General features: G+C 41.7%; 1 protein-coding gene across 4 annotated transcripts in view; it reads left to right on the plus strand.

The window, feature by feature from the left end:
* Positions 1-26162, plus strand: part of LOC121306952 (CUGBP Elav-like family member 4) — a 257276-nt gene that overhangs the window by 142290 nt on the left and 88824 nt on the right. For all 4 annotated transcript variants that reach the window (XM_041239007.1, XM_041238979.1, XM_041238996.1 and 1 more), the window contains exon 3: positions 7374-7422. In XM_041239007.1, the coding sequence (XP_041094941.1) occupies positions 7374-7422 (49 nt within the window). The remainder of the gene's footprint in view (positions 1-7373; positions 7423-26162) is intronic.

The following is a 26162-nucleotide window of genomic DNA, read 5'->3' on the forward strand; positions in this document are numbered from 1 at the left end:
AGAACTTTAAGAAAGTAAAAATGATAAAATAAAGTAGAAGAAAAAGCAGCATGAGGAACATAAAAAGAGCAAATGAAGGAGATAGTCTAGAAGTGTGTGTGTGTGAGAGAGAGAGAGAGAGAGAGAGAGAGAGAGAGAGAGAGAGAGAGAGGGGAAGATAAAGGTTGAGACAGGCAGAAAAAGGGAGAGGCTCCATTAATATGTATGACAGCAGGCAAGACGACTGCGCGAAACACATCAAAGATATGTGACAGCCTCCCATTCCCTATCACTCCTCCATAACTTATTGACTGAAAGAGCTGATCCCAGTATATTCAGTGCCACCTCCAATGGACGCTGTGTGCTGATGAAATGAACTTGTGAGAATTCAGGCCTGGGAGCAGGGAGATGACACATCGTTGACTGCGGCAGGAGAGGAGCAGAACTCGAGCTGCAGTCGCTGAGCTTCACTGAGACGGTCCAGGATCCTCGGAGACTCTGTAATATAATAATATAATAATGACTCGATTTCTGTCAGTTAGTATCTACTCAACCATTGTTGGGTAACCAGTCAGCAGAGTCATCAGAGATTATGGCTCTCAAAACATCCAACAACAATTGTAAAGCTTGGCTCCTCCCTCTGATAAATGCTCCCTGAATTTCTTTTCATTTTAAAAGCAGGCCACTTTGATCAGAGGTTTCCAGTGCTGCCACTTCCATCTTTGTACCCTGCCTGTGTTGTTTACAGTTCTGTATGCACTGATATGATTGGCTGATATGATTACAGGTGAGCCTATTGTATCAGCCTGGAAGCTCCATGTATTGCAATTGGGCATAACAATGGGCGCCATACGAGAGGTACACAGAGGACTGGTATCCACACCGCTGTAGAAGATACTGTGCATCTTCTATAGCGGCAGAATGAAGCGGACAGCTAGCCCCGCTCCCCTTCAAATCAATAAGACACCGAAGCCCCTGTTAACTCAGGTGCATCTCCTTCATCTGGAACCCGATCATTTTAAAACATCAAGAACTCTGGAGGCATGCCAGCTGCAACTGCATTAAAACCATCTAATTATGGCACTTTATTACATTCCCCCCCCCCAAGGTGCAATGAAAAATGGAGCGCTGCTTTTTTACAAGACTACTTCAAATGAAAACATTCCCACTTTTTTTTTTTTGAAAGCATAATCAGCAGAAGTTGTTTTTAGTTGAAGCTCCCAGTGAATTTCTCGGAGCTTCTTGAATCATTAACATTATGACAGAGGGGGTTGATGTAAAACCCAGACAAGGATATGAGGCTGACACTGCGCTGGAGTAATGAATGAGACCTCTCTCAGACAATCTGAGCAGCAGTGTGGTTTAAGCACTGGAGGAGTGACTGATTAAGAGGTTCTGACAGTGCTCCATTGGCACAGCCTGCCTTACAGTAATGAGTGGGATGACTTGAAACGCAGAGCACCTGTGCAGTTGCAATTCCATGATTTATTTGCAACGGTGCGGGGAAGCTTTGTGTGAGGCTGGCAGAAACTAAAACCTGCTCCAGCACTAACCTCTTCTCTCTGTGTTCCTACTGTATTCTGTGATGTTAACAACAGGGGTCTAACTTCAGGAAATCATCAGCGGGATTCATATAGTATTTAGATTCACTGACAATTATTAAATTAGATTCCTAATTTTTTTTTTCGCTGTAAATTTGCACAGCTGTTTTGCAGTTTTCTCTCAATACTGTAATAATGTATTATTAATTGTATTTGCAAAGTGACCTTGAGGTATTAATCTCATTTCCAGTACAGTCAGCTCCCCTAAATCAATGCAGTTTAGATCAACACTTATTTTGCTAACTTGCTGAAAAGCCATGTGTATTCTAAAATGAATCCAGGATTGACAAACAACTCCCAAAGACAAGAACAAACAAACAGTATGTTATTTATCTATTTATCAGATCTGTTGCATTTGGATCTGTGTACCCTTATACAAGTTTACCATAATAAAAGCAGTGAAAGAATGGTTAAAGCATAGGCAATCAGTGTGAACCACATCACCGTAAAGCATATTAATTAACATGTCAAACCAAGGTAAACTGGTAAATGCAAAGTATAACCATGGGAAAAGCATGGGTAAACTGCAGTGATAGCGTGCTAACCTTTCAGAAGGGTATTTATAGAGGTGTTATTCACACTGTGACATGCGGACTGTACCCCTGTGTATCCTCTCATTCTGTAAGTGTGCCAGTGCGCTGGCACTATCAGAGGGTGGGGTGCCCAGCAGCCTCATTCAGAGCCAGTGGAGTCAGAAACCTCTTCATCTGCGCAGCCCGAAGAGTATTAAAGCATGAATGTGATCCTGCATGACTGATTGCAGTAACACAGCCAGAAGGGAGTCTCTCTGCTCCTGGCCTTCAGGTAGTCCAGCACAGTAAAATAGTTTTTTTACTTTGCTCCATGCTGCCATCTAGTGGCCTTTGCTGTGAATGGTTTGTGAGAGTGTTTCAGGGTTTTTTTGCACTGTAGGTGGGGATAGTTTCGTGCTGTGCACATAAGCCTGTTGGCGAAGCCTGTGCAACACCAATATGCTTCCGATCTAACTTCCACACACCTTGAGGAGTCTTTTCAGAAGAGTGGTTTTTGCTGAATCAGTTACTAAACATGGCAATAATGATCTAAACAGAAGCAATAATACAGAACCCCCACAGCATAGGCTATTAAACAGAGCAGAAATAAAACACTAAGATAATACTGATAACGTATCTCTATAAAACATGAAGGGTTTTGTTGTTGTTGTTGTTGTTGTTGTTGTTTTTGTTGTTGCTTAGCAGCAGTTGCTGCGAGCGAAATGGATGAAGCCCTCAATTAGGAGGCGTGTTTATCTCTGCATGGATCCCAGAAACCCCTTCCACAGCTGAGATCCAAAATAAAGAATACATCAAAGAAAACATTCAAAAGTCAGCCGCATTACAACACATGGAGCTGGGAAGGAATGCATGAATTCTATTCATCAATGCATTTCACACACCCTGGAATATCTCAATATTAAATGGATCTGGCTGTGTTGATTTTGGTGTGGGGGGGGGGGGCACTGTAGCCAAAATACTTTTTAAAATTAAAAAAAAAAACCTGTAGTGTAACTCCAGTGTTACTCCAGCAAGTTCTATGGAAGAGGGAAGAAGAATACCTAGACTCTCAGTATTGCAGCTCATGGATAATTCTTCAGACAGCAATGTGCTGGATCAGTTTTGATTGAAAGTCCAGCAGAATGCACATAAAGGTACATCACACAGTAGTGAAAAAACAAACTTGTGACATCAATTAGAGAGTGAATTGATAAAGCTAATCAAACCTGACGGGGTGGTGTGGGGGTTCCATTCAATAAATGCAGCTCATCCACACATGCTTGTGGTAATATCAGCTCTTAATAAATGCCTGTACATCTCAAAGCTCTGTGTACCTGACACAGCGTGGTCATGCCTCTGATGCAGCCCTGTCTAGTGTGCAGTGGCTTGGCACATACTGGCACAGTGAATAACATTTGAGTTTGCCGTTCTGCATGAAGATTGTAATAAAATAAAACACGGGAAAGAAAATCTGATCGATGATTCTGTAAAGATAGACACACTGGTCCTCACCGTGAAGACGTCTTTCTTTTCCTTGTTTTCTTTCTTTGACAAAGACTTTTCAGCACTGCTCATTCACTCTTGCTGTGCCGTTTGCCTTGTCTCTTTTTCTGCTTCCGCGTGGGAGGGGAGGGGTCTCTATTGACTCTCCAAGCCTAATTAGTGCTTAATGATCCAGGAGGACGGGGGTGTGCCTCCCCAGACGAGTCCAACACTGCCACTTCCGAAACCTTCATTAACCTTTTCTGTTGGGACAGTGCTGCAGAGTCTCTCAGCGGCTGTCATTGATTAGCTGGGGAGAAGCGGACTGGAAAACTCACTCAGCTCAGCTCCCGACACACTGGGTAGTGCAGGGATCCATTCTTTATTAGAGAAGTAACTAACTCTGAAAACTCTTAATTGATGACGGGTAGTGCCACGGGTCGGTGATGGACACTGGCTTATCAACAGGGAACCTGACACTTCAGTATCAGTGTGCTCCTGACACTGTACATTTACAACTGTGGAAAACAATTTGCTCACACTGAGCTAAGACTCAATAGATGTATGTCTCTCTTTTTTTTGCAGTTCTTTCTGTATGTCATTAGAGCACTGGACTTTTACCCCTCCTGGTCAGTGAGGGACACACCCAGGAATTATCAAACATTACTGACCATTGTGATTATTATTGTTAGGGTATTATTGCTTTCATTATAAAGAAGACATCAGTGAGGAATAACGGATATGCAATTGAATTCTTCCGTTTCTCTGTAGCGTTGCGGAGATTGCTTCCAGCTTCTGCTGATGAGGTCTTGTGCAGTTTACTAAAGCCCATATTTATTCATTTTCAGCCTAGGAGATTTGAAGTTGTCAGGCCTAAACACATACAGCGTAGTCTGCAAAGCATGAAGGATCTGTTCTGGTTCAGATAATGGTTTCTATTTCCCAGCCACAAGCTGCCGCTCACCTTGGCCTTGGTGTGCCGGTATATGAGATGGTAAGCAGAGAATAATAAGCTTCTCTCCTCTTATTATCATCCTCCGAGAGGCTGCATATTTGCATAGCTTTACAATAATCTGGTGGCAGGCAGAGCCTCTGATCCCTGCCCAGTGGAGAGAGCCCAGATTCTTTTTATCTGGGACAGCTTATCGGCTCGTTAATAAACCCTTCACAAAGCCCAGGTAGGACTTGATTGGATCAAGCAGGGAATTAGGCTTCGCTTTTCCTGGGTATTATTGCGGATCTGCATCTGATTAAGCTGGGCTAGCTGCTCCTCCTCCTCAGCTCAGCTCAGCGCAGACAGCTGCCTGTCTCTGGTGGGACTCTGTCCGCCAGGGGCTGTGAAACAGACGGGCTATCAGGGATGAGTAATGCCTGTTCGGCACGTCCCTGTCTCATTTTTAACCCCCACCCGTCACCCTTTTAAATTACCTTATTTGTCTCGACAAATCCTAACAACCTCAATCGATCTTTAACAGTTCTGTAGCATCAAGGTGCAATTGTCAGCTGCACATTAGAAGAGTATGAAGTAACCGTAGATAGAATGGCCTCCCATGTGGTACCTCAATGGGATGGGTCACCAGACACTGGTATTGCAAGGCCACTTTGCAACATCGTATTGCTACTCCTGGTGTTATACTGTATGTTACTGGTGTTATAAGTTCTTCCTATTTTTCGTTACAGGTTTCTTCCTCCCAAATTCCATCAGTGACCGCTGCTGCTACTCTCTGTGATGGGGAGATAGTAGTTGATATTGTAGTGCCATTAAGAGTTTTGTTCACTTCAGTAATCTTTATGAAAGTTTACAGCAGAGTGTAGGAAAACTGCGTACTCTAAAATAGCATTGTGAAACGAGTATGTTAAACAGGGACAAGGTACTGCATGTGCACTGCAAAGTCATGAAGCAAGCATGGGCAACTGTACAGCATGTAGTACACTGCAGCAACTTAACAAAGCTTGTGTTTAACAAAATATCACCCATTTCTGGGAGCCGCTTTCTGGACTTTATCAGTGTCTTCATTTGGTACAATGAATTGTGAGCCACACACAGTTACTTCGACAGTAAGAACTGCATTGTGGATGTTGGTGCATTGGGCTGCTGTCCACTACTTATTATTTCTCATTGTATTGATTCTTTGGTTTAAAACTGTGGCTCTTCATTTTCAGAGCCTGTGTACGTGAATGTATATATATAATTCGGGAATAACTTTTCAACCTCCTAGGAGCCAGCCTCTAAGAGGTTAAAGCAATGTGAGATACAGAATTGAATAAGGCTGTCTCTCGCTCTCTCTCTCTATCGCATGCTCCCCTCTCTCACTGACCTTTGCTGAAGCGTAATTAAAATCCATTTTAATTAAATCTCCCAGCTTCTACCTAAAGCCTGTGCTCCTGTCTGCACCCCCCTCGTGTGCTTTCTTCAGCTCGATCCGAGAAGGTCGCGTCTCGCAACACAAGCAATGCGCTGGCAGCAGGAGGCACAGAAAATGCCAGGGGTGAGAGGTCATACCTCAGCTGAGACAGCTGGGAAGTGGGGGGTGGGAGGGGGTATCGGGATTAGGAGAAGAGGCAGGCTGAAAGAGCTTATTTTAATTGCATTCCAGCTAATATCCCCACATCGCTCGCTCGCTCACCACTATCCATCTTCAGTGCAATTGGCATTATTAAACATTTAATGGCACTAACTTTTTCATAACTCTCATCAATTATTGAGCAGCGTGTGCCCAGGCTTAAGCGATGATGATGAGGAGGTAAACGGCTTTGGTGAAAGGTTGAGTCGTGCCCTTTATTGGTTGTGATGCATACAAAGATCACCCAGACTCGCACACACGCACACGCTCACACACTCTCTCTCACACACACATATGTTTGTGTATAGTGTTCATCAGGACTTTGCACTGACTCCAATGAAGATTTCTTATTCTAAAGCAAATAATCCTTCTAGCACACACCTACATGCAGTGTGTGTGTGTGTGTGTGTGTGTGTGTATATATACTGTGTGTATGTATATGTATATATATATATCTATATATATATATATCTATATCTCTTATATTATATATATATATATATATATATATATATATATATATATATATATATATATATATATATATATATATAGATAGATAGATAGATATAGATATATAGATAGATATAGCTATATATACTGTGTATATATATAAATACAGATAGTCATGGAACAAGAGGTGGATGCAGACAAGAAACAAAATAAATCAAGAAAAATCAATAGATATGTCAGTGATGCAGTAAAGATGGATTAGGGGTATTTATTTGTTGAGTTGTGCAAATCAGATACCACATCAAGCTATAACCCTTGGTGGAGTTGAGTGGGGCACCCCATCTGAACAGACTGTACAACAGAGAGCAATAGCCAGTGTGGTTAGACTATCCATAACCACAGAGCACTCAGTGTGGTAAATTCAGAAATACTAAGTGTTTCGACTAAAACACATAGAGAAAGACTTTTAGTCCAAGCACTTGTCATTTACTAAGTTTAGTATTAGTGTTAGACTCCAGGGCTTTTTACTGTGGTTTAAATGTAGTGTAATAATTTCAAATGTCGACTGTTGTAGTAAATGCAGTGTGTGTGTGGGTAAAGAGCAGCCCTCCACACAGAAGCCAGCAGACACACATACTGTGTTCTGGGAGATTAAAATGTGCAAGTCATTGTTGTTATGACAGGCTGACAGACTGCAGTCCTGAAGCTGTTGCTGTTGATACAGGTGGCCTACTCCTTTGCAAGCAGACTCTAACACAGCGGCTCTCTCGTTTGTTTTTCAGATGAACAGGCCCATCCAGGTGAAACCAGCCGACAGTGAAAGCCGAGGAGGTAGTTCTCTGTTTAGATTTTTATATCGGAATATTTGAACAAACACTGCTTGAAATGTATTCATTCACACAACACAATTTATAAAAAGTTTAGGTGAATTTTATCACACACAGTAAGTTGTTGATTCAATATATCTTTTTTTTTTTTTTTTTTTAAAGTATTGCTTCAATGTAACATACACTGCCATTTGGGTTAAAAACTCTGTAACTGTTCGTGCAAACCAGCCTAGCTTTTTTGTGCAGTGGGTAAGATGTTCCCTTGTGAGGGTGTGGTAGCTGCTCTGTTACATGAAGAGCGAGGAGAATGCAACTTCTGATTACAATATGCAATTGTGGCAAAGTGGGTGATCAGGTGCAGGAGATCAATGAACAGACAGACAATTATAATCCAGGTGCAAAGTTTGTTTAATTATCTTTTTTTGTGTCTTTTTTTGTGCCTGACAGCAAAACAAACAGTAAGCAATACAACTGCGCGTGTTTCTTAATTTATAATCCCCTGGTTTGCCCTGCAAGTAATAGTCCTGTTTTTATTATACACCCACACAAAACACATACACACATCTGCTGCGTGAATTAGTGCTACTGGTGCTAATCCAGTTTATTGTGATACAGTGCAGCGCTGTCCTGGGTTTGTGCTGGCCTCTGGCGACAGCTAAGGAACATGTTAGCTGTCTAGTGATGGTAAACAACAAATAGACATAACAAACAAACACTCACGATACTGATACACAAAACACAGGTCCTTCCGGGTCACTTTCCATAAACCAGAACACAGGTCCTTCCAGGTCACTTTACATAAACCAAAACAAAGGAACAGATACATCGCTTCATCCTCTATTTATACCGTCACTCATGACCCCTTGATAAACGATTGCAGCCGCTTCTGGGTCAATTAGTTAGTGTATGGAAACCATCTCTTTTCTACATGACCGACTACCTTTTAACCCTCAGAACAAAGTGTCAGGCCAAGTCGTCCAGAGTACTCTGTTCCCGTTACTTAGCGCACTCACAGGTCGGGAGGGAGATTTACCACCAAGAATCATTGTCTTTCTGTCACAGCAATAAATTCAATTTTCCTGTGATTCTTTTAAGCAGTTTCACTGTGTTTAGGTAGGAAGTGCCAACATTGGCTGTACCTCCCTGATTAAAGCCCCTTTCACACTGGCACTGGCTACCCAGGTCGCAATCCCGCCTAGTGTGAAACCACGTACCTGGGTCGTACCCGGGTTGACCCAGGTCCCAGCGACCCCCCTCAGCATGTGGGTCGACACGCTTTAACCCGGGTTGAGCAAGACAAAATGCTTGACGGCTATTCTTAAACAGGCGAAATAACAAACAGCCACGCCTGTGTGAAGGTTTCACGTCCACAAAGAATGTTTTTGTTTATTCTGTTTAGCCATATTTTTGACACACCATGAGCCAGATTGCAGCAGGGATAAAGAAACGTTTGCTCTAGTCAACATCTGGGCCGACGGTTCAATCCAGAGACGCTTGGATGGAAGCGTCCGTAACAAGCTGCTTCCGGGGCATTGATACACCCACTGTGTGCTTGCGTCTGTCACCCAGGTCAACCCGGCTTTATGAAAAGCAGTGTGAAATCGTGCAGTTGACCCACATGACATGTGTGTAGGTTCTGACCTGGGTAATGCATGCCAGTGTGAAAGGGGTGGAGACTGCTGCACAGCTAGGGAAGGGGAATGCACAGCACCTTCTCTATAGAGTGGTTAATTAGGCAGACTGGGTAATCGATTGGTTAATTGAAGCTTAAAGACAAAGAGCCATGTATGTGCATTTCTGTTCAGATTTGAATTGCTTGGACAAATATCCCATGTAAAGGCTACTGGAGGCAATAGAAAAAAGTAGACCACCCAAGTTCCCCACCCAGTGCAGTACATACTACAGCACCACAATTATCAGCCAGAAAAGCAATAGGCAAACCTTTCTATCTTTCTTTACCAGACCTCTCTGTGCTTTACAATGCTTCTCTAAGCTTTACCAGACCTCTCTGTGCTTTACAATGCTTCCCTATGCTTTACCAGACCTCTCTGTGCTTTGCAATGCTTCCCTATGCTTTACCAGACCTCTTTGTGCTTTACAATGCTTCCATTTATTTTAGCATGCTGTCATTGAGTTGTATTACACTTTTGCTGTGGGGAACTTTTATAACAGCGATGGAATGTAAAAGAATATTATACTGTTTCGCAATGTCAATCTGTCTCTTGCTAGGTAGAGAAAATAAAGGAATATACTGCAAGGCACTCACAGTCTGCAGATTATTCTCTGTGATGCCTTGGAGGGCCTGCCATCAGAATATGGTGGGCATTTAGTTATTTAGTTATTTAGTTATGTATTTATTTATTAATGTATTGATGTTGTGTTATGTGTTTTTTTCATATCCAGGGATATATAAACTGTTATAATCTAGTAAGCAAGCACACAAGCAACCAAGTAAATCATAATTAATTATAGAGCAAGTAGCTTCCAAAATCATTATTCTAATTGAGGTTTTTTCTCTGTCCCATTCTTTATGAAGATTGCAATCACGTGTTTTCAGTCTATGTTAAGCTGCTTTCGCCTGAGATCAGGAGCTGACCTTTAGTTCTAATCGCTTGCCATAAATATGCCAGCACCATCTAGGGATCTGCCATTTCTAAAGAAGAGCCAGCACCATCAAGGGATCTGCCATTTCTAAAGAAGAGCCAGCACCATCAAGGGATCTGCCATTTCTAAAGAAGTAAAGAGCCGGCACCATCGAGGGATCGGCCATTTCTAAAGAAGAGCCAGCACCATCAAGGGATCTGCCATTTCTAAAGAAGTAAAGAGCCAGCACCATCTAGGGATCTGCCATTTCTAAAGAAGAGCCAGCACCATCAAGGGATCTGCCATTTCTAAAGAAGTAAAGAGACAGCACCATCGAGGGATCTGACATTTCTAAAGAAGAGCCAGCACCATCTAGGGATCTGCCATTTCTAAAGAAGAGCCAGCACCATCGAGGGATCTGCCATTTCTAAAGAAGAGCCAGCACCATCGAGGGATCTGCCATTTCTAAAGAAGAGCCAGCACCATCTAGGGATCTGCCATTTCTAAAGAAGAGCCAGCACCATCGAGGGATCTGCCATTTCTAAAGAAGAGCCAGCACCATCAAGGGATCTGCCATTTCTAAAGAAGTAAAGAGCCAGCACCATCTAGGGATCTGCCATTTCTAAAGAAGAGCCAGCACCATCAAGGGATCTGCCATTTCTAAAGAAGTAAAGAGACAGCACCATCGAGGGATCTGACATTTCTAAAGAAGAGCCAGCACCATCTAGGGATCTGCCATTTCTAAAGAAGAGCCAGCACCATCGAGGGATCTGCCATTTCTAAAGAAGAGCCAGCACCATCTAGGGATCTGCCATTTCTAAAGAAGTAAAGAGCCGGCACCATCGAGGGATCTGCCATTTCTAAAGAAGTAAAGAGCCGGCACCATCGAGGGATCTGCCATTTCTAAAGAAGTAAAGAGCCGGCACCATCGAGGGATCTGCCATTTCTAAAGAAGAGACAGAACCATCTAGGGATCTGCCATTTCTAAAGAAGAGCCGGCACCATCGAGGGATCTGCCATTTCTAAAGAAGTAAAGAGACAGCACCATCTAGGGATCTGCCATTTCTAAAGAAGAGCCAGCACCATCGAGGGATCTGCCATTTGTGTTTAGCTGGCAATCCACTGCTGTGCACAAGATGGTGCTTTCACTTAGTAATGTAAAGACACTAACCCAGCTTACATTACATATGTCTTTAGCAGGAAAGTGGAACAACACCTTACATAGACTTGCTTTTTGTTTCAGTTTTTTACTCTTTACTGTAGTAGGGAATGCAGCACATTGAAGGGTAATCCCAGGATAACCACTTTCAGGTGACTGATGTAGTTCGGGTGCAGGCCGGTGCTGTTAAAATCAAGCAGTAAATTATTACGCCATCTTATAGGTTGATGAAACAAACCCCTTGGCCTGCTGCGTCACCAAGCACCGCAGAGCAGTATCCCAAGACTGTAGCAATGCAGTCAGATATGAGGTGATAGAAGCTGACTAACTGAACCAAAATAATCTGGCGAGAAAACTAGGTGCTCCATCTCAGCATGCATTTATACTGCTTCAGCTACAGACTATCTGAATAAAAGCCAAGTGATTTATCCCCATTTACAAACAGGGTCGAACAATGGCAGGTTTCCAATCCAACAAAAGTTCTCTAAAATAGATCACATACACACACACACACACACAAACACACACTTCTAAGAGATTTCTAAGGAGACCCAGATTGAGTCTATGCCATATAGATGTGCTGGAGGCTTATTATAACTTTTTTTATTCTGGGCTGTCAAAACATCTTCTGGGGAGAGAGGCATAAAATCAAATGTGGGACGTCTATTATCTGAGGCAAAGGAGACATTAATGAGAAGCAGCCCACCAACACACTGATCAATGGGCTAATTTAACATCTGAGAATACTGTTTTAAGGGAAATCTAGGGAAATAGCCTTTAAACTGTTTGGCTGTTTCCTGGGAATTGCTACATTTCCATCCCTTCTTGACTCCCAATGATTAATATTGGTTGAGAGGGAACAATCCTTTAGTCTGTCGAGTGAGGAGCTGCAATTTTTCGCCGCTCTGTAACTCAAAACACTCAATCATATGGTATATAGTTGTACTAAAATGGAATGTAGTGATAAAATTAGACACAGGTTTCAACAGGAAGTCTCTGTGGTATTTATAACATACTACATAAAGACTTCTTGTACAAGCATTTGTCTAAATTGAGTCAGTGTATAGGGAGCCCTGGGGCTTAGGGACATTTTCCGCTCCTGAAAAGCGCCAAGCGACCATTAAAAATTCTACCCTGAATTCCTGCATCAAATACTTCATATCCCCAAGGTAATTCTGTGACTATGAGAAACTGAGTCACGTTATAACTTTTAAAGTCTTCAGCTCTACACAGAAAACATGAATAGCAAAGTAGTTCAGCACACACGTTTGCAGCAAAGTGTCAGTCAAACTCTGGTTTATATTATAGACATGGCAGCAGGATATGTAACTTTGGAAAACCAAAACTAAGCATCTGCAAAAAAAAATAAAATAAGAGTCTACATTACATTGAGTGGAAGGAGTAACAGTGACTTAAGCATGAGCTGTCAGTCCCATAGCAGGGCAAGCCATGACCTAGGTCTGAACCCCAGGAAGGGTGTCGCCCTGGAGTCCTGAGAGGAGGCTCAGGAACATGCTCGCTGATCTGTGACTGCCACTCACTCATCTCAATGGGAGTTGCCCTGACATTGTTTCTCAGGGGGTCCCTGTAGAGTGTCAAGATCAGTGCGGCACTTATTTATTTTTTGTTAGTTGTATGAAATTTCACAGAATTTAATCACTGGTTATATATAAAACAAGAGTAAACAGATGAGTTCCCAACAAGGGGGGTGTGGTGAACCAGACAGTTTTTCATTGTGTCTGCTTGGAGTCTCTTTTCAAAAGCCAGTGATAAAGACTTCTCGTCCAAACATTTGGCTAAGACTTGAATGTGTTTCCAGAATTTATTCATGGGTATTTACTTGTTATATATTTGATTAGAGTCCTACAAATACACCTCCATTGTTTATCTTGAATCACACGCTTTATGAATTTCAAACACTATTTCTGAATGTCTTTATTTAATGCGTTTGTTCCATGAGTGAACCTCCCAGTGCTGTGAACCCTCCTCTATCCCGATGGTTAGTATTTCAGGCAGCCCGTGTCGGGTCAATGAGTTAATAATAATCGAGTGTTTCATTTGACAGCACATTAACATTGGGGAGGTGTGCATGGGGCCTGCACAGCCGAGCTGCACGCAGGCAGGTCCGGGATCCGCTGCAGTTCCTTGCAAGTGTTTTAATGTACAAAGTCATGTTATTGTTGCTAAGGTTATTGTTGCTAAGGCATTAATTTTACCCCGGTTTGATAATGGCAGTGGGATTTACATGCACCCTACTTCATCTTGTCTACACAAATTGGAGTCTTTCAGCGAGTGGCAGAGGAGATTTATTCTTAATTGCAGCTGTCCAACTTTTCTGCTGTACAATGGGCTTCATAATGAATTGGTTCAGTTATTCTTGCTGGCAGAATTCTCCTAGGTGCGCTGTGTACATCTCCTCTTTGTTGTAGAAGTAAGCAATCGTACCCAGACACAAAGGGAATTACTACATATTATTCATTCAGAAAGATTTCATCTGGATCTGCCTCTTGAAATGCTTTGTCTGTTTATTGTGTAACGCTGTTGCTCCTGTTTTCTAAAAAAAGTTCCACTTTCATCAATTAAATATGGGAGGCATTTTTTAAAGCACGTCTTGTTGAGAAAGCCGTCTGATATGTTTACTCATCCAGTGGAGGAGCTGTCTGAAGGCTGCTTCAGTCCTAAACCTTTTCAATGCTTCTCTCATTTCAATCCTCCTTTGAAGAGACCCCCACATGTGCCTGTTGAACCCTCCTAATGAAATTTGCCCTGTGGTTTGCTGAAGATTTGTACTATCTTTAAACCAGCCTTAAAGATTAACTATTTATAAATGTACTCATTTTCAAATGTAAAATCGTCATCAGCATGGCTTTTACAGAAAGGAAAAACGATAAACCAGTAAAGTTATCAAACCAGCGATTACACAACGCAGACATGTATTTAGGTGCTTGTCGGTAGTCTTAATAATTCTAATTGGGGCTAATAAGGAATTAGAGTTTAGTTTCCCAATAGTTTCCTTGTCCTCAGCTGTAACCACTAGACCACACTGCCTCCTGACTCCCAGTCCTTCACTCTAACCACTAGCCTACATCATTGTGGAAGTTAGAATAAGTACCACTTGTCTACCTTTTCACCGTTCTTTTGTCATTTCTGTGCTCAATAAAGTTAGATGGATTTAAATCACAATACATATATATATATATATATATATATATATATATATATATATATATATATATATATATATATATATAGGGAGTGAGAGAGAGAGAGAGAGAGAGAGAGAGAGAGAGGAGAGGAGAGGGAGGTAAACAGTGTCATATCCTCTACCATGTAGTTTTTTGAAATTAAGCTTTCTGAACTACAACAAAAAGGCAGCAGGAATGAAAAAGCTTAGCGGCTGGTCAATCCCTCTAAAGAGAGTCAAGCCCAGTTTAGCGGCTGCTCAATCCCTCTAAAGAGAGTCAAGCCCAGTTTAGTGGCTGGTCAATCCCTCTAAAGAGAGTCAAGCCCAGTTTAGCGGCTGCTCAATCCTGCTAAAGAGAGTCAAGCCCAGTTTAGCAGCTGCTCAATCCTGCTAAAGAGAGTCAAGCCCAGTTTAGTGGCTGCTCAATCCCTCTAAAGAGAGTCAAGCCCAGTTTAGCGGCTGCTCAATCCTGCTAAAGAGAGTCAAGCCCAGTTTAGCGGCTGCTCAATCCTGCTAAAGAGAGTCAAGCCCAGTTTAGTGGCTGGTCAATCCCTCTAAAGAGAGTCAAGCCCAGTTTAGTGGCTGCTCAATCCTGCTAAAGAGAGTCAAGCCCAGTTTAGTGGCTGCTCAATCCCTCTAAAGAGAGTCAAGCCCAGTTTAGTGGCTGGTCAATCCCTCTAAAGAGAGTCAAGCCCAGTTTAGCGGCTGCTCAATCCCTCTAAAGAGAGTCAAGCCCAGTTTAGCGGCTGGTCAATCCCTCTAAAGAGAGTCAAGCCCAGTTTAGCGGCTGCTCAATCCCTCTAAAGAGAGTCAAGCCCAGTTTAGAGGCTGCTCAATCCTGCTAAAGAGAGTCAAGCCCAGTTTAGCGGCTGCTCAATCCTGCTAAAGAGAGTCAAGCCCAGTTTAGTGGCTGGTCAATCCCCCTAAAGAGAGTCAAGCCCAGTTTAGCGGCTGCTCAATCCCTCTAAAGAGAGTCAAGCCCAGTTTAGCGGCTGGTCAATCCCTCTAAAGAGAGTCAAGCCCAGTTTAGTGGCTGCTCAATCCCTCTAAAGAGAGTCAAGCCCAGTTTAGCGGCTGCTCAATCCCTCTAAAGAGAGTCAAGCCCAGTTTAGTGGCTGGTCAATCCTGCTAAAGAGAGTCAAGCCCAGTTTAGTGGCTGCTCAATCCCTCTAAAGAGAGTCAAGCCCAGTTTAGTGGCTGGTCAATCCCTCTAAAGAGAGTCAAGCCCAGTTTAGCGGCTGCTCAATCCCCCTAAAGAGAGTCAAGCCCAGTTTAGCGGCTGGTCAATCCCTCTAAAGAGAGTCAAGCCCAGTTTAGTGGCTGCTCAATCCCTCTAAAGAGAGTCAAGCCCAGTTTAGTGGCTGGTCAATCCCTCTAAAGAGAGTCAAGCCCAGTTTAGTGGCTGGTCAATCCCTCTAAAGAGAGTCAAGCCCAGTTTAGCGGCTGGTCAATCCCTCTAAAGAGAGTCAAGCCCAGTTTAGCGGATGGTCGATACATTTTGCTAACATGGCTGAATGTGATCTCTTGTTTCAGTCATCTGTAGACTGTTTGCTGATCCAAGGGAGACTGGTCATTAGAACTGAATTATTTCTTTATTCTAACTGGTCACATCGCATGTCTATAACTGTGGCAGCATCCTGAATGCCATTTACAGTACCGGTCAAAAGTTTTAGAACACCCCCATTTTTCCAGTTTTTATTGAAATTTAAGCAGTTGCCATTGCTAAGATGGCAAAATAAGAAAAAGAGGCTTGCCTGGGCCATGAAGTACCGCCAGTGGACTACTGAAGACTGGAAGAAGGTGTTATGGACCGATGAACCAAAATTTAAAATCTTCAGTTCATCACGCAGGGTTTTTGTACGCCGTCGAGTAGGCGAAAGGATGGTTCCTCGGTGTGTGACACCAACTGTCAAACATGGAGGAGGAAGCGTGATGGTCTGGGGCTCTTTTGCTGGATCCAGAGTCGGCGACTTGCACAGAATGAGTGGCACCCTGAACCAAAATGGCTACCACAGCATTTTGCAGCGCCATGCAATACCCTCTGGTATATGCCTAGTTGGTCAGGGGTTCATCCTACAGCAAGATAATGACCCAAAACATACCTCCAGGTTATGTCAGAACTACCTTACAAGAAAAGAACAAGATGGTAGGCTTCAAATCATGGAATGGCCAGCACAGTCTCCAGACTTAAAACCCATCGAGCTGGTTTGGGATGAACTGGACAGAAGGGTGAAAGCAAAGCAACCTACAAGTGCAACACATTTGTGGGAACTTCTGCAACAGTGTTGGGAAGAACGTTCCGAACAATATTTGATTTCCACTGTAGAAAGAATGTCACGAGTGTGTTTGGCTGTTATATCTGCAAAAGGTGGCTACTTTGATGAGTCAAAAATTTAGATTAAATTTTGTTAAACAAAACGATTCCATGATTTATTTTTTATCTCCAATTGTTTATTTGTTCTATGCTTTAATTTCAGAGTACATTGAGACATTAAACTATGTAAATTTCAATAAAAACTGGAAAAATGGAGGTGTTCTAAAACTTTTGACCGTTAGTGTATGTGACAGGGTCTTCCTCGAGTCACGCGTGTGTGGGTCGCCGCTGTTCAAGCATACAGAGAGACTGAGGTTGGTGTTGAAACGCCGGCACAGGCGTGCAGGATTTATTAACAAAAACAGAAAGTGAAAGTAAAATAAAGGCGGTCATGTGACGTTACCAGCGATGGTAACGCACAGAGGACAAATACAGTAAACCGTGCAAAAAGTGAAAAATAAAACACAATACCCCAAACTATAACTCAAAAGGTGCCGTGAAAACGGCAGGCCTTGCAGCAGCCCGAGCAATCTCCCGCGGATGTTTTTAAACTGACGGACACTCGGTCGAGACCCGCCCACTTGCTGATTGAGGACCAGCACAGCCAATCACTTGCTGCCCTTCCCTCAACCAAGCATAGCAGGCAGCAAGTCTCAATCGAGCGCCCGTCTGTAAACAATAATACAATCAAACTAATCAAGTACCAAAACGTCACAAAATAAACTCATTCCCACATATAAACCACACCAACACTAATTTACCACTGTGCAGGGCAATCGCACTGCCACAGTGTATAATGACAAAATAGTAAAATAAAAACTTTAAAATTTTTTACTGGAAATATGCATTTATTCATGACCACTTAATGCTTAATTTAAATGCTGTTCTGCGTTGAATACTCAGAACAACAGTTGTCTGTCCTTTATCACTAAAACGGATGCTGTCTAGTTTTGATTTTTTTTCTGAGTATAGAGAAGTTCTTTTTTAAAAGCTAAAAACAAAAAAAGAAAATACAAAAAGTCACTGTTACACAGCCAAAAAGTCACTGTTACACAGCCAAAAAGTCACTGTTACACAGCCAAAAAGTCACTGTTGCACAGCCAAAAAGTCACTGTTACACAGCCAAAAAGTCACTGTTGCACAGCCAAAAAGTCACTGTTACACAGCCAAAAAGTCACTGTTGCACAGCCAAAAAGTCACTGTTGCACAGCCAAAAAGTGATTGTCCTTCTTTTTAAAGAACTTTGAATAACTCTGTTCCCCTTTATTATTTATAATAGAGTTTTCGGAGCGTGCGACAGCTCCCCCTTCCCCCCTCCCTTCACCACCGAGCCATTAAAGTTCCATTAGAGGAGCTCTGGTCTCTGCGCAGCAAGATTAATGGCCAGGACAGCTCCAGATTGAGTTTTTGCCTCTCTATGAGTTTTCTGGGTATTTATCAGACGTGTTTAAATTTGGAATCAAGGCTGCCGTGCCATCTGGTGATGGTGCTCATTGAAACATGGGCTCACCGCTTTGCTCCCTGCCTATCCATCACCCCGGGCAGTGCCAGCCAGCCCTGCCACCCTACAAACCAATCGGACTGCCAATGCGGCACTTTCATCAGGACAGCACAGTAGCATGCTGGCACATTATATCTATGTGTGTGTGTGTGTTTATGTGTCTGTGTGGTTTGGCATTTGATGTAACCCTAGCCTCAAAGAATTCTGGCTCCCACCTCTCAGCTCTAATTACTAGATCACCCTGCCTCCTGGCTCCTTGTCCTCAGCTCTAACCACTAGACCACACTGCCTCCTGGCTCCTTGTCCTCAGCTCTAACCACTAGACCACACTGCCTCCTGGCTCCCAGTCCTTCGCTCTAACCACTAGACCACACTGCCTCCTGGCTCCCAGTCCTTCGCTCTAACCATTGGAATAAAAGTATTTTTTTAAACTCCCTGAATATAAGAGAACTCATAGAGAGTGTGACTGAAAAGCATTGTTTCAGTTTAGGGAAAGAAGCTAGAGGCAGACTGCATTACATCAATCTAAAATCTGGATGTTAAATTATTTAAACTGTTGAATATGGTGCGGTTGTTAATGTTCCATGTTTTTTCTATGCAGTGGCACGGCTGTAATTCAGGGCTGCGCTGCTATCTGCATTTTCTCATTAAACTGACAAACTTCTACAGCCTCTTTTCATGTAGCGAGTGTGTGGAGAGGGTGAATGGAAGTGAACGAGAGAGAGGGGGGGGCAGGCCTCAGTTCCTCTTTACATCACCCTCAGCCATTGTGCTCCATTAAGCAGAAATACACATCGAAAACCCTGCCTGTGTGGAAATGCAAACTGAACTGCCAGGAATGTGCTCCTTCTTACAGGACAGCACAGATAAACACTATTGTTCAAGCAGATGTGTGTTTTTACTGGAACACCAAACATGAACACAGTACCAACTGCAGTGGTCTTAACAAACAAAACAGAAAACAGTTCAACAGCCAGCTTGTGTGGGTGACTACATTCGTGTGCTTGTCTGCAAACCGCACCACGATCTTACAAACACACCTTTCAGCACAGCGCTCTGCTTTTTAATAAAGTCCTTGGAATGTTAAATGGAGTTCACACTAACCCTAACCGATTTTGAAACAATATCCAGATGGAAATTAAATGGAGATAAACTTAGTTTTTACCGTTATACACTCATTAATGTCACTCCAAAAACATACTTGGAAAGTGTGTGTGTGTTTGAAGTTGTTAAGTACACAAATAACCAGCCTGTTTATCAGTGTGTGTTTGTGTAAAAGACAGCAGATCATGCACCAGCCATATCTGCTAATGCCGTGTCTACACAGTGAAATGTGTTTCTCAATCTATTTCATTTCTATTTCACATTTTGTTTTATTATTTTTACTGTGATGCAGGATTTTCAAATTGCTTGACACTGCTTCTCAAAACTGTTTCACAGTTCAGAAATCCAATTTCCATGGAAATAACAGACCAGAGCTCCCTTTTATATAACCAGACCAGACTTGACAATCTTCCTGGAGATCTGATAAAAAGGAGGCATCAGTGCGCTGGTGACTGCAGTGAATGAAAGCATGAGTTTGTGAGGTTTGAAGAGTGTTATCAACACCCAAACACTGACTCAAACAACATACAATACACACCAAATCGGTTCAGACATCTGTAGACATTATAGGGTAGCAATAATCTCCCTTAGAAATCTTTTAGTTTCAAATAAAATTGCTACCTTTTTATTTCTGTTAAAATTCTCCGTTGCTTTCAAAGATTTTTTGCATGAAAAATAAACTCTTGAGTACGATCGCTCATGTTTACCTTATTAAACTTGCTTTTGCGAATGTGATTAAGGCATTTGTGGGAGGACTTCTTTACCGCCCATCCATCTCTGCTCCAAAGTTTTATAGCCTTAAGTGATTCTGTTTATCTGCAAGATTAATCTGCTCTGCAAAAATATATCATACATGTGGATAACAAACCCAACAAGGCACTTTGCAGTCAGGAAACAAAAGGTAAAGTTTAACCAAGGAATGGATACAACTACAGCATACTGTATAACTGCACAGGGCTTCCCTGGGATAACGGCCTTATTCCTTTGAATTTAGACTGAAAATGCTGATCAGACCCCTGTATTTTACGACATGCCAAGCAATACCCCTGTTCACAAAAAGGTATAAAAACAGGTGAGTAATGAGAAGCAGCACATAACTATACTGTTCTGTGATAGCAGACGGCCGCAAGCTGCCTCCATGTGCATAACTGAGGCTGTATCTCTGTAAATGCATCTTTATTTGATGTTTTATTTTTTTTCCTTAAATTGAGGGTGGGAAATTTGGGCTACATCTTAAATTCGAGGGCATCTTAAATTAGAAGGAATACAGTAATTAAGTAGTTAGTGTCTTATTGAAAATAAATTAAGTTTAGCATATTAGATTAGTTTACAGCTGTGCAGTTTTGAGTGACACTAACTTTCTTTCCCAGCGTTAGTAGTGGCTGGGTTAATTACTTGGTTATTGCCATATAATTACATGACCATTCATACCCTGCAATGTACAGTACTGACACTCATTCAATGGATCTGTACTGATATTAGGTGTGACCTCTGGATCTGTCACAGCATTTAAATGACCTGCTATAACTTCTCTAAGATGTTCCTACTCTTGTCTGCAGACCAATACTCAAAGACTGTCTTCTTTTCATATTCACCCCCTCTAGCTCAACAATGCAATGCTAAATAGGAATCATAACTTGGGCTAATTTCAAAGTTGAGCTTTTAATATATGAAAGGTTTTATGATCTGTGTCACACACACACACGCACGCACACGCACACACACAAACACACACACACTTCTGCAGAAGAAACCCTAAAGCCAGCCCCCCTTCTTCTCCATGCCGGAGTCTTGTTTCAAAGATAAGTAAGTGACCAAATCCTTCAGGGAAGGATCTCAAAAAATGGATTTAAAGGAATATTTATGGAGGTATCCTAGCTTGTTAGACCGAGCATGAGAATGTATTTACAAACAGAGAGAGACACACCTGGGAAATAAGACACCCTGTCACCAATTTTTGAAAGGTAGTGTTTGTTAGACGCCGCTCTGCTAGGTGAAGGATGCCTCTCCCCACTGTCTCCTTGCTGCTGCAGCTGCTGCGTATGATGAAATCAACAGTTGGGAAGTATTCCGCTGGCGTGACAGCGTCACATTAATAACAGCTCGCTCTTTCTGAGGATCCTTCACTTTAATAATAGCTTGCATTTGGCAGGTCTCCCAGAACGTCTTATTATTCCCTTCGCAGGCCCTGCCCCCCCCCCAGCTTCTTTATTAACCCTTACACTCGATTTCAATATTTTATTAGCTCTGTTTTTGCTTCCCTGGTTTGTTGTGCTATTCGATCACAACCTAACTGCACACCACTGCATGCTGACTCTTTTTATAGAATCTCAATTGAAGTATACACAGTGTATCTCTACATTGTACTGTTCTTCCCTTTGTCTTTTTTTGACTATTGTTTTAGTTTCCATATCTCTCTATCATATCGCCTCCTCTTTTATATTTGTTTCCATCCCTTCCTCTTTCTGCCTCTCTCTACTGTTATTTTCTCTCTGGTACGTTTCTCTCACCCTTCCTCCTATCCCTTTCTTTCCCTCTATTTACTTTTCTCTCAACCCCCTTCTCTTTCTCCTTCTTTAATTTGCCACTTCATATTTTCTTCCTACCCTCTTCCTATCCTCTCTTCTACATCACACTTTTTCCCCTCTGTCTTTATAATTTTCTCCCTCTGGCTAATCCTTCTTCTTCATCACTATCTCATTTCCACCCTCTCTCTCTCTCTCTCTCTCAGACTATCCTCACCCCATTCATCTTGAAGAGCGATAGTTTCTCCAAGATCCTTGCTGCTATTACCGTACCTGCACACACCACTGCTGTTCCTCACCAGCACAGCCTGTATCGCCTTCCCTGATCACAGGCATCTTCCACACATCACTCAGAAACACACCCCTATGTTTATTTTGTTCTTTTTTTGATGATTTATTTAAAATGCTTTAATTGATGAAATGTTAATTCCTTAATTGCCCGAGTTATTTGGATTTAATACAACAATTGTCTTTGTTAATTATGACATGAAATATTATAATGAACTACATTAAATATAGAACAGTAAACGATCATTCATCACCCAACACCTTTAAATCAGGTTTAAAAAAAAAATATGACGAATGCATTTACTGATAAAATACCCTGAATGCATTTTCTGCCTTTGCCCTGACGTTTTAGAGCTTCATCCGTATGTAAAACCGCTGAATCTACTGCATGTTTTGTGGATGAATGTGACCACGATTCCACACCATTGCAAGAATCATACGATTAATCAGCTGTTCACATGGCATCCTACAACTGTGACAAAAAATACAAGTGACTTCCTGCTTACTTCAGTATTTATTACCAGGTTTGTGATTCATTGCTGCTGGCATCCATACAAAGCCAGCGACATCTCTCAGTTATCAGTGTGCAGCTTGCGCTGTTTGTTGGATTGGGTTTTGTTGTTCTTTTTTGAATGAAAGGTTTCTTACTATTCCAGAAGAGAGGTTATCCCATGAATGGTCTGTCCCTGAGAGCTTAGCAAACAGTATCTATCTCTAAATAGTAATAAGTTTGTAACTGCCCGTGTTTAATGCACGTACACATGAGCTACTGCTGGAATAAGTCTTTAATTACATGGAAATGGCCTGAGCCATGGAGTTACCATGCTATTACATCAGAGAACAAGACCCAAGCGTGGGTAAAAAAAAAAAATGACTGATTGCCATTGAAGTAGTTTTTAACCCTACTATTATGAAGAGAATCAATAATATTGACCCAAAAGATAATGTTTGTGTCAGTGTTAACCAGTCCAGGGCTACACCCATTCTCTCATTTGTGTTCTGAATTATACTGAATAATGTAAACTGTAGATCTTCTTGAATAATCCGATATAAAAAGGAGATGTTGTCGTTTCTGTTCAAAACTGTTTCATTAAGATGAGGCCAGTGCATCTCCCAGCCCTGTTTGTGCTATGCAGCATGGTTCTCTAAATTGTTATTTTGTGTATTGAGTATTGTATCATTACTGCAGTTGACAGACCTTTCCCTGTGAACTACACAAGGTGTCTCTGCTGATTTCTCCTGAATAAATATTTTTTAATAGCTTTAATCAATACCAGGAACTGTGTAAAGCAGGTGATTTCACAAACGTGATCGCGAACGGACATGGGAAAAGCAATCCAAACACACAGGGGCTCAGAAAGGGAAGCCAGCATGGTGCAGCAGTTGTTATGGCAATAATCATAAAAGCACAGCTGGTACCACAGGTGACAAGAGTTTGAGAGATCTGGCTATGCAATGAAATGCTAAACGGATCGGAAAATGCTTTGAAATTAGCCTCGATTATTATGGTTGTAATCATCTAGACACATATTTCCAAACACTGGACTGCTTTAGGGGAGAGATCATATTGTGTGAAGGGGGGTCATCTGTACATCTGTGTGGTAACTCTAGACATATTGGTTTGGAAATCATGTGCAATGACAATTACACTGCATCTCTGGCAAAGGTGCTTCATTTGCTTATTGTGTTTGTTATCCAGCTGTTGAAAAGCTGGCTTGATATACAGTGACAGAATGATGCAGACTCTACCCCTGAGTTTCAACATTGATACTTTTCTATTTGATGTCATCCATGACTTTTAAACACTCCATAGTGCTACATTTATACTAGGAATGCTAAATGCTAAAAACTTCATGGCAACTAGAAGCCTTTCTCAGTATCTGTCTTGATGTCTTTTTGAACTCATTTGTCATTCCTCTTTTTAAGTTTGTGTGGAGGGGTACCCCCGCCCCTGTGTTTATTTATATGTTTATGATTTAAATGCACTGTTCTGTGTTTATTTTAACCACTGTTTTATTGTTGTTATTGTTTGACAGCCTGGATGGGGTTAAGTGCCCCATCCTGATAAAATGGTGAGAATGCATGGCCAGCATTGATAAACTGGCTGTTGAGCAGGCATGTGAGAAACCCTGTGCTGAATGCGGCAGAGGGATAAACTAGGTCATTAATAGCCAGTTAATACCTCTGCCGCAATATAAAAACAAGCAGCTTGTTTTATACATTTTAGTTTTTTCTGTGGTTTAAATAGCAAAGTTAAGCTGCACTTGTGCATGCAGATGTGTTACTAACTCTTGTCATTTTGCTGCACGTTTGCTCATACTGACAACTCCAACTTGCCTTATTCAGTTGACACTGATACAAGTCCTATTATACCAGTCCCTTAGAAGAAAAGGTTGGGATTGAGAAAAGGCCATTTGGCCCATGAAGGCTCATCCCTCTTTAGGACACCATTCTCCTCTACTGGGGGAGCTAAATTAAAAGCACAGAATCTGGTCTTCTTTTTTAAATGTTCCCAGTGTTTTAGATCCTGCAGCTTCACCTGGCAGGCTATTCCATGCATGTATAACTCTCTGTGTAAAAAGATGCTTCCTACCTGCTGTTCTCTGGGCTTGTTCTAAGCTTCCATTCATGCCCTCTTGTTCTACTCTGTGTGCTAAATCTGAAGCAGTGCCTCCAGTTAACTGTATAACCTTTATGATTTTATAGACTTCAATCATGTCCCCTCTTTCCCTTCTTTTTTTCTAGGCTGAAGCTATTTCATTTGGAATCCCTTTTAAACTCAGAATATTTCCACTTTATATGATATGACAATAACTGGGTTTATCACTCATGTTTAAACTGTATTTCATTATTCATCACATACATCTTCTTTTGGTATTGAACAAATGATTTTTTTCAGATACTTAATTACTGAGAATCAAAATTGTAATGTATAAAACAATGTCTGTTTAAACCAAAATACAGTGTATGATTCTGTGATCTAGTGATTTATATACAAATGTATCCCAACTATTTGCATATGTGGTAGTTGATTATTCTTGATAACTGCTTACCATTGTGAAACACTTATTAAAATGAATGTAATTTTTCTAATAATTGCCACAGTATTCTGGTGAATTGGCAGGTTTGATAATGCAGTTTAAAGCAGTCTTCCATATACTACTTGTCCCTGCTCCTCAGTACCTGTTTGTGTGTTAAGAGCTATGGTGGGATTTCTTCAGTATGTAGGAAACAAGCCCTTTGTCCTACAGAAAGGTAACCATGTGGCTCTATCTGCAAAAGGGAGGCACCAAACAGACAGGAGAGCTCCATTTACTTCATGCAAAATGCTACTTGTCAGATGGCTTGCCCAAAGTCACAAAGTCAGTGGCTAAGCTACAGGCTGTCGCTTATAAGAGTGTCCCACAGTAAAAACATAGCAAAGTGTAAAAAAGCAGTGAAAGCATGGTAAAGCATAGCTAAGCAATTTAAAGCCCAGAGAGGTATGGTAAAGTATACCATGATAATCTATGGTAAATGCATACTATACTGTAGCAATGGAAAAAGCATGGGTAAAGCTGCAAACTTATTGGACGAGTTTACAAGTTGGTAAACTTTTTGAAGTGTAAATATTAATCTAAAAAAAAAAAATTCCTAGATCATTTTTAGTTTGAGTTCATGAAGTCTTTCAGGTGTAGTTCTTGATACTGTAAGATGCTTGGTATGTTTGGGGGCTTTAGCAGTTTATTAAATGCCTGAAACTAAAGTCCATAGTACATTACCTTCTTTATATAGAACTGAGAGCTTGGTATATACTGGTGTCCATGGTCTACTCCAGTTACATGTTTCTTTTACCAGTGAACCTCTGCCTGATCTTCTCATTTCCGCCATTAATGTAATTTTCATCTTTTATGTTCCTTCTTGCTGAATCTCTCTGGTTCTACACAAACACAGCCATTCTCCCCGGCAATGCTTTGTTTCACATCTAGGTGCCCTCATTATTGGAAGCTCTGCTACATGACAAGCAAAACTTGTCTCTGTCATGGGAGATGAACAGAATGTGACAAGCGATAGATGCCTCTGTCCAAGGTACTGAATCACAATAAA

This window comes from Polyodon spathula, chromosome 2 (genome assembly GCF_017654505.1).
Source record: "Polyodon spathula isolate WHYD16114869_AA chromosome 2, ASM1765450v1, whole genome shotgun sequence".
Classification (NCBI taxonomy): domain Eukaryota; kingdom Metazoa; phylum Chordata; class Actinopteri; order Acipenseriformes; family Polyodontidae; genus Polyodon; species Polyodon spathula.